This window comes from Myxocyprinus asiaticus, chromosome 11 (assembly GCF_019703515.2).
Source record: "Myxocyprinus asiaticus isolate MX2 ecotype Aquarium Trade chromosome 11, UBuf_Myxa_2, whole genome shotgun sequence".
In the NCBI taxonomy this organism is placed as follows: domain Eukaryota; kingdom Metazoa; phylum Chordata; class Actinopteri; order Cypriniformes; family Catostomidae; genus Myxocyprinus; species Myxocyprinus asiaticus.
Window position 1 is genome coordinate 18321330 of NC_059354.1, and position 9777 is coordinate 18331106.

The 9777-nt window shown below is 41.3% G+C and overlaps 1 protein-coding gene across 1 annotated transcript; it reads left to right on the forward strand.

The window, feature by feature from the left end:
- Window positions 1-686: 686 nt before the first annotated feature.
- Window positions 687-5268, forward strand: LOC127448377 (small ubiquitin-related modifier 3). The gene is made up of 4 exons (XM_051710846.1): window positions 687-845; window positions 1479-1607; window positions 1745-1816; window positions 4356-5268. The coding sequence occupies exons 1-4, from the start codon at window positions 825-827 to the stop codon at window positions 4416-4418; spliced, it is 285 nt and encodes a 94-aa protein (XP_051566806.1). The 5' UTR covers window positions 687-824; the 3' UTR covers window positions 4419-5268.
- The last annotated feature ends 4509 nt before the right edge of the window (window positions 5269-9777 follow it).

Genomic DNA, 9777 nt, shown 5'->3' on the forward strand with positions numbered 1-9777 from the left:
CCTTCACCATACTGTTCTGTTAAGATCAGCTTTATTGTCTTTATATTTGGGATTGCAGAGGCCTCACTAAATTATGTGTTAAAATAACAGTAGTTTGCTTTAAAATTAACTTCAAATTTCCTTTCAAGCTATTTTAATATATTCCTCTGACCTTATTAAACCCATTGACATATCACTGAATCATTATCCCTCTGTTGTAGGCTATCACAAAGTAGGCATAATGTACAGAAATAAAAATAAACAAATCCTAATAGACAATTGGCTGGAGTGAACTGCTACAGTGTGTACACCAAAATTCATTGCATTTAGCCATATTTTTATACTAGGGCCTCTGAGACTCCAAACTGTGATGGACGTTATCGTGTTGAAATTTGGTTTATAATTGGTTCTCATAAAATTTGAAAAAGTCATAAAGTATCAACCTAATACTTAAATGTAAAGTGTGTTTACGAGAGATTTATCTAAGGGCCTTTCAGTACCCAAACAGAACATGAGGGTTAATCACGTGGTTTCACGCCACCCAATCAAATGGATGAATCCAGTTTGCGCGTTCCGCTGGCGATCACGTGGTTTTAGTCGGTCCAATCAAACGTACGAATCCAGTTTACGCGTTCCGCTGGGGATCACGTGGTTTTAGTCGGTCCAATCAAACGTACGAATCCAGTTTACGCGTTCCGTTGGGGATCACGTGGTTTTAGTCGGTCCAATCAAATGGACGAATCCAGTTTGCACGTTCTCGATGAGCGCGGGGAGGACAGCGACGGATTGTAGCGCACCCGTGTTTCCATCCACATTACCGGGAGAATCCACAGTTTCTACTAAAAATGTCAGAAGAAAAGCCTAAGGTACACGCACGTCTCTTTGTCCCAAGGGCAAGAAGTTATATTGAGTCGAGTATAATGCATGGATGTAGATTGGTTGGATGTTGCACAAAGCAGCGGTTTGAGCATTTGCGCTTTTTCCGCATGTGGACAGTGCCATGTGTATTTAACTCAGCCATCCGTTCAAATAGATTGCGAATCATTACATCTGTAGTTGTTAACTATTTAGCCGGCAGTAGTTCGCTTTATTTCCGCGCCAACGATATCCGTAAATTGGCTTTCTTTGATTGCGGGTAGTTGCTTCAACTTTGCGCCAAATGCTAATGCTTTGAAAGCGTCGGTGTTTTTGCAGCGTCGCGCGATTGTTTACGTTTAATCCCTTTTCCAACAGTAGTTTAACATATATATAATGTATATGTGTGTGTGTTACCAGACTGTAGTCTGGTTGTTCTGAACATTATTCAGCTCTCGAAACGGGTTATTTAATATCAAAGCAGCGACTGATGTTTATGTAGGGAAGCGACTGTGAGGATTTACCTTGAATTACTAGTAATATCTGTCAGCGTGATGGGGAAACATCACAATAGTTGTTCGCGTTTCATACATCTGATATTAATATCTATTTTAACACCACACTGTCTGCGCATTTCATTTCAGGAGGGTGTGAAGACCGAAAATGATCACATCAATTTGAAAGTGGCGGGGCAAGATGGCTCTGTGGTCCAGTTCAAAATCAAGAGGCACACCCCCCTCAGCAAACTGATGAAGGCCTACTGCGAAAGACAGGTGGGACTACAGATCGAGTCATATTTGTAAAGCAAGCAGACCTGTGGAGTGTGGACATCATCCGCTTTGTCTAATCATTAAAGTTGATGTCTGAAAATTGTGTTAAGATCAGATCTTGTTCATCTTCTTTTTTTCAGGGTTTATCCATTAGGCAAATAAGATTCAGGTTTGATGGACAGCCAATCAATGAGACTGACACACCTGCACAGGTTTGTCCTTACCCCCCATTTGTTGGTACAGATGTGAACAGCTCTTCTGTACTCTTTGATGTTTTCATTAAAGGATTTAAAGGAATGTTCGGAACAAGTTGAGCTCAATCATGTCGATAATCGCAAAAAATAATTTTGACTCGTCCCTTCTTATATAAAAAAAAAAAAAGCAAATTTAGGTTCCAGTGGGGCACTTATAATGGAAGTGAATGGGGCTATTTCTTGAACATTAAAATACTGTTTCAAAAGTATAGCCACAAGACATAAAGGATATGCTTGTAAATAGGGGTGGGAATCTCCAGGCACCTCACGATTCGATTGTGATTCAGAGGGCTGCGATGATAAAACGATTATCAATGCATCTTGATGCATCTTTTTTTTTTCTATACAGGATTTTTTTCTCACTGTGTGACTACTTTGTACTTTTAAAGCAAAGTATTTGATTGACATTAATGATCCATAATGAATTTACTTCCAATATCTTTTATTAATAAAACAAATGGAAGCGATGTGGCAAGTCAGCTGGAAGGTTACATTTGCCAGCATATATCCCAGCACTGCAAAGAACCAACAGGAAAAGAAAAGTGTGCCTGTAGCAGCATACTTGTAGTGAATTAATACAGACTTCAGCATATTCTGAATCACTAACATATAAAATATTAGACTTCTAACCAACATCCTCCTATTATGTGCAATGAGCAATATAATCCTTCAGACAAAAAAAAAACCCAAATATTTTGCTGTACCAAAATCACAAACGGCTTTCATACAAAAATATAGAATTCAGTACCAGCAGCTCTCATACAAAAATAATGCTTGTGGACTTCAGCATATTCTGAATAACTAACATAAAAAGCTGCCCTTATTCACAAATAAATAATAAAGAGTCCAAGACTTCTCACTTCAAACAAAATCCTGAGGATAGAATTTGCTGTATACCACAATCAAAAACAGCTTTCATACAAACAAGATCTTGGGCACTAAATGAACATCTGCAGAGAGGAGAGTCAAAATGTTGAGTCACTTTTTGTAAATGGCTGCATTGATACACTCTGTGGAGGGCAGTACAGTAAACCTACTTAAGACTCTGTTTACTTCCAGATCTGTTTACAGCATATTGATGTCAAAACTAAACAATACAGAAAGCAGCTCTCGTTGTAGAGTGTGGGGATCACTGTGTCAGTAAAATATCTTGGAGATGGGACGTTGTATCTCGGCTCCAAAGTTCGCAACATAGCGCAAAAGCCCTGGTTCTCGACGACTGAATACAGATCCAAATCCTTGGCAATAAAAGTTGCGATAGTTTGTAATTCGCTTCGCCATTTCCGATTTGGGTGGAAGCTTTGACATCGCTTGCTTGATGGTCCTCTGGTTGGCAGCAACTACAACTGGGTGTTTTTCTTCCTCCTTCGTGTGGAAACGTGTAATATGGTTTCATATGTTTGTCGTGTTTCTAAAATATTTTAGTTTAGTTTGACACAACTTGCATATAGTGTGGCTCTTGTCCAGGTCCTTTTTCCCTTCAACTTCATAGAAGCCAAAGTGCTTCCATACGCTAGCGTTTAATGCAGAGGGTGCCGGTCGTATTTCTCGCTCAGCCATCTTGTGTCTGTTATGTGCACGCCACAGACTGTCTGGGCGCTGCGCGTCCGAGTTCCACCTTTTGCATTCCGTCAACACAATTTTTTTTAATTTATTTTTTTTTATAAGAAAAGGAGGGACGTGTTGAAATTAATTTTTGTGGTAATCTATATTGTCACATTTTGTCGTTTGAGCGTCAATTGTACTGAACCTGGAACATACCTTAAGTGATTAATAAATATTTAGAAAGTTTCCCATGGTCATGGGCAACCGGTTAATATCAGGAAGTTATGAAATCATGATTTCCAATTGTGGAAAAGTCATGGAAATTAGTCAAATCTAATCAAATGTTATTTTTTTCTCCCCAATTTGGAATGCCCAATTCCCAATGCGCTCTAAGCCCTTGTGGTGGCATAGTGACTCGCCTCAATCCGGGTGGTGGAGGACAATCCGCGTCAATCTGCGCATCTTATCACGTGGCTTGTTGAGTGCGTTACCGCAGAGACAGTGCGTGTGGAGCCTTCACGCTATTCTCCGTGGCATCCACACACAACTTGCTACACGCCCCACTGAGAGCAAACCACATAATAGCGACCACGAGGAGGTTACCCCATGTGACTCTACCCTCCCTAGCAACCGGGCCAATTTAGTTGCTTAGGAGACCTGGCTGGAGTCACTCAGCACATCCTGGGATTCGAACTCGCGAACTCCAGGGATGATAGTCAGCATCTTTACTCGCTGAGCTTCCCAGGCCCCAGTAAAATCTAATCTTAAAAGAAAAAAAAACTCGAAAGGTCATGGAAATTCATTTGACGAGAGGTGTTGAAACCCTATTAAATCTACATATGCTGTACAAACCCTATGAAAATCTATCAATGTATTCCAACACACATCCAGTTTGACACAAAAAGATCCACTAAAAACATTTGATCATGTTTTTTGTCATCTGAATTTTCAGCTGGAAATGGAGGATGAAGACACTATTGATGTATTCCAACAGCAGACGGGAGGGTCCTGTTAAAGATTGTGCACATATGGACAGAGCTTGTTTCCTCGTGCACATCTTCACATCAGTTCCAGTGCAGTTCAGGGGTGTGCGTTTGGGAATCTAAGTTAAAGGATTGTCTCTCTTTTTAATCATCCAAGAACCTAATTTTCATTTTGCAGTGTTTTCCCCCTGAACTGAATTGGTAATGACAATTGGTAATATTTTTTTTTTTGTGTTGTTTTGAGTTAACATATGCCTGTTATGTTTTTGTATTATCTATGTATGCTTGCACCTCCCCCATCTATTTTTATATACAAGGAGGGAAGTTTTGTGAAAGGATGTTTGTGACTACTTAGAAGTATGATTCCACAAATTATCGAGTAAATAGATCAACTTTAAGTATCCCTTTTTATAGTCTATTTCAAATCTCAACATTGTAGCATTGTGTTAGTTTTGCCTCAGGTTTGATAAGAATAGATTTTGGATCATATTCTTTAGATGTTTTAATTTTAAATTCTGACACTTTGATGCAGATGTCTTTAAAGGTTTTCAATTGTTATGTTTTGAAGTCTGAATCTCAGAACATGATATCCATAAGTGTTTCCCTTAATTTTATTGACCGATATTTTGCCCTCTGCAGATGTAACCTCACTGTCTATCTCACTCTCATGTAAACTTTCCAGCTTATCAAGAGTATTAAACACTATATTGGTGTAATCCGATTGCGGTTCCACAGTAAACCCATACCGAAGCAATGTGTGTAGGTTCCGTTGCGATTTTTGGAATGGCAGGGTTAGGGAGAATATCCTTTCTCTTCCCATCTCTCATTTGTACATTGTTTGCCCATTACTATTGTATATAATAAATATAGTTTGATACTCCATTTGTTTTGTTATTGTATTGATGTATTTGACTTGTTCTTATGGCTGCATAGAGTTTAAAGATTGTAAAAAAGAATTGCCACTAGATGGAGCAAATGTGTTTTTGTAATGGTTTAAAAAGTTTCACATTCTTGTAAATTTTGTCCATACTGCCTAACATACTTCACAACAAACATAAACAGTTGTGTGAAGCTCTTAATTGCTACTGGCCACTTTCAAAGATTATTAACCATCTTTTATAGCTCCCTGAAAATTCAGGCACTGCACTTAACCCTTGTGCACTCTTTGTTATGGGTGTATTCTTGTGGTCTTTGGGGTCAATTCTGACCTTAATAACTTATTTTGTACCATAATTACGGAATTATTTTAAACAAATGTAATAACTAACTTAACGCAAGTTGTGCAGTTTTTGGGGGTGGTTGTGGTAAATGTTTTTTACCTCTAAATTACTAAACTACATAATTTTAGATTAAATCAGAACATTTATGTTATGTTCATTTCAGCGAAGATCTACAATTCTTAGTTTAATTCAGGGAGAAAATATGAAAAATGTGTCATGCATTTGGGGCAGATTGCTTCCATCTGTTGGGGAATTATTTTTTTTATAAAAATAATGAAATTATACAATTATATCTTATCACAAGTTCTGCCTTTGGATATATATTTTGACATTATCAAAGACATTAAATAATCACTATTTTTGTCAAAAGTTTAGTGTTTTTTGTTTGATGTGTTTTGAAGTGTCAGTTTTTGCAATGATGCCATATTATCATTACAATCCATGGTGTTACAGAGAGAAGACTTAGAGTAAGATTTTTGTTACCTATCATTTATTTCAAACATTCCAATTAAGTCAATCAACAGAATAAATTAATAAAAAATGTCAAAACCAACAGGAATGAACAGTGATAATTCATTTTGTGTACAAACATAAGACTTAGAATAAACATTTTGCTCCCACCCCTAAGCGTAAACTTTCTCACAGTGTAAAAAAAAAAAATCAACTGTCTCAAACTCAGCCTTTGATCTGTGTGTGTGTGTCTGCGTGCATGTTTTGTGTATGCTAAGTATTATTGCATCATCCTTTCATTTATGTGTGTGTTTGTGTATGTTCTCCATTCTGGGTGTGTTATGGTCTCACCCCTTCATTTATGTGTGTGTTCTGCATTGTTGCTAATTGTATTTGACAAATTCTATTAAAAAATGCTCTCTGTTATAGTGTCACCTTTTCATTCCTGTGTGTGGTTGTGTGTGTGAGCATGTGCGTTATGCATTGTGGATGTGTTATAGTATGGTGAACATGATGACGTGATTTGATGTCTTATCATTTTCTATGACTAAAAATAGCATTGCCATATTTAAAATGGTCTTAAAGGGATAGTTCACCCAAAAATTACTCTCATCATTTACTCACCCTTATGATATCCCAGATGTGTATGACTTTCTTTCTTAAGCAGACATTTGAAGAAAAACTGAAAAATATCTCAGATCCGACTTTGAAACTCCAAAAAGAACAGATAGTCAGCATAAAGATCATCTATACGACTCCAGTCTTCTAAAGCAACACGGTCGCTTTTGGTGCTAAAACAAATCAATATGTACGTACTTTTTAACTATAAACCATTTTTTGAAACATTGCTTCCGGTCAGTGGCGGTATGCGAATGTGATATAATTGCGTTGGCATGTGAGACACGAGAACTGATGCATCTTTATAATTTCTTCTCCTGGAAAGGACTGTGTAACGAACTTCACAGCACAAGGGAAGGAGAACACAGGGAAGCGGGTTTTTCCAGGCTCAGGTAAGACTTCTAATCGGCCACTTCAGTGTTTTACAACTTCACAAACTCATCAGCTTCACACACACAACAGATTAAACGCAACAGCTTCAGGAACACCATGGCCTTCCTTGTGCCAGACTCTCTCTCTCCTCTGCTGGTGGCGTGGCTGCTTATATGCCACTCTCCCCATGCTCACTGGAATTAGAAACCGGTGTTAAACATAATCTTGCTCAGGTGCAAGTGCCCTTATCGCTTTCTCTCTCTCCAGACGGACGCTTGAACACACCCCCGCACTACGGGAAAGGAAGTTGGCAACAGCCATCTGTGCTTCCGGTCTGTTGACCACCTTGAACTTAAACGGTTGAAGCGCCAGATATCAACGGGTGATCCGCGCGTTAGTATCTTTCATGCGGTGGAGCCATTGGAGTGGGGCGTGATTCGAGCAGAGGGTGAAGGCCTGCCCCAGCAGGTAGTACCGGTGAGTGTGGACCGCCCACTTGATGGCGAGACACTCCTTTACTACGGTGCTGTACTTAGTCTCCCTCAGCGAGAGCTTGCGGCTAATGTACAGCACCGGGCACTCCTCCCCCTCCACCACCTGCGAGAGAACGGCACCCAGCCCTCTGTCTGAAGCGTCCGTCTGCAAGAAAAAAGGGAGAGAGAAATCGGGTGAATGTAAAAGCGGCCCCCCTACAAGGTGCGGCTTTAACCATCATGAACGCCTGTTGACACTGCTCCGTCCACTGGACCGCGTCTGGAGCTCCCTTTTTAATGAGATCAGTCAGCGGGCTAGTGACATCCGAATAATTAGGCACGAATCTCACCCTCTTTTTGGTCTTGGGCCTCGGGCAGGTTGCAATCACCATAGTCTTGTCAATTTGGGGACGCACCTGCCTGTGGCCCAAGTGGAACCCCAGATACCATACCTCCACCCGCCCAATCGTGCACTTCTTGGGGTTTGCTGTGAGTCCTGCTCATCGCAGCAAGCTCAGAACCGCCCTCAGATGCTGCATGTGCCACTGCCAGTCATTACTGTAAATTATGATGTCATCTAAATAGGCAGCAATGTATGCTGAATGCGGTCTGAGGATTCGGTCCATAAGACACTGAAACATAGCCGGGGCCCCAAACAAACCGAACGGAAGCATCACAAATTGGTGTAATCCAAACGGTGTGGAGAAGGCTGTTTTTTCACGGGAAATTGGTGTCAAGGGTATCTGCCAATAACCCTTTGTCAAATCCAGTGTTGAATAAAATCGAACAGTGCCCAACCGATCGAGCAACTCATCAACGCGAGGCATTGGGTATGTGTCAAATTTAGACACCGTGTTGACTTTTCTATAATCCACACAGAACTGTACAGACCCGTAGCTCTTAGGAACTAGAACAACTGGGCTGGACCAATCGCTCTGGGATTCCTTTATTAGCCTCATATAGAGCATTGCATCCAATTCTTCCAGGATAATTTTCTTTTTGTGCTCAGGCAATCGGTAGGGATGGCTACATACCACCACCCTTGGCTCGGTCTCGATGTGGTGCTGGATGAGGTTCGTACGACCCGGTAGAGTGGAAAACATGTCTGCAAACTCCTGTTGCAACTTGGCAACCTCTGCGAGTTGATACGGTGAGAGGTGGTCTCCGCAAGTGATCGGGGTGAAATTATTGTGTTTTGTATTCACCTTCAACCCGAGCTCCGCCCTCTCCGGAACTACCGTAGCCAACGTCACAGGGACCGCCTTCTTCCACAATTTCAGGAGGTTGAGGTGATATATTTGACGTGCGCCCCCTCTATCGGTTCGTTTACCTCATAATCGAGATCCCCCACTCGTTGTGTGACCTCAAAGGGTCCTTGACACTTGGCGAGTAATTTGGAGCTCGATGTGGGGAGTAATACGAGTACCTTATCTCCCGGTACAAATTCCCACAGCCGAGTTCCCCTGTCATACAGTTGGCTCTGTCGTTCTTGAGCTTGGAGCAAATTCTCCTGTGTTAGTTGCCCCAAAGTGTGGAGTTTTGCACTAAGATCAAGAACGTATTGACTTTCGTTTTTACTGGTTGAAGGTCCCTCCTCCCAAGCTTCGCGTATGACATCAAACACGCCACATGGGCGCCGCCCATACAGCAGCTCGAATGGGGAAAACCCAGTGGAGGCTTGTGGGACCTCTCATACTGTGAATAACAGGGGATTGAGCCATTTGTCCCAATTTCTAGCAACCTCATGCACGAACTTACGAATCATATTTTTAAGGGTTTTATTAAATCGCTCCACCAGGCCATCTGTTTGTGGATGGTAAACGCTGGTGCGGATTGATTTAATGCCCAATAATTCATAAAGCTCACATAGTGTCCATGATATAAAGGTTGTGCCCTGATCGGTGAGGATTTCTTTCGGAATCCCCACCCGGGAGATTATTTTGAAGAGTGCCTCCGCAACACTACATGCTGAGATGTTGCATAGAGGCACTGCTTCCTGATATCGCGTTGCATAGTCCACTAGGACCAATACAAAGCGATGTCCGCATGCTGACCGCTCTAATGGCCCGTCCATTCCAATTCTCTCGAAGGGGACCTCGATCAGCAGAAGGGGGCGCAATGGCACTTTTGGGGTGGCCAGTGGATTTACCAGCTGACATTCACGGCATGCCACACACCACCTGCGGACATCGCTACCAATGCCCGGCCAATAAAAACAGGCTATTAGGCAGTTCAGTGTTTTTCTTTCCCCTAGATGA

What these genes read in the sequence shown, in the direction of transcription:
- LOC127448377 (XM_051710846.1), top strand. Translation starts at nt 825, where the DNA reads ATGTCAGAAGAAAAGCCTAAG. An exon ending in TGTCAGAAGAAAAGCCTAAG is followed by an intron (nt 846 to 1,478) that starts GTACACGCACGT and finishes ATTTCATTTCAG; the next exon opens with GAGGGTGTGAAGACCGAAAA. An exon ending in AGGCCTACTGCGAAAGACAG is followed by an intron (nt 1,608 to 1,744) that starts GTGGGACTACAG and finishes TCTTTTTTTCAG; the next exon opens with GGTTTATCCATTAGGCAAAT.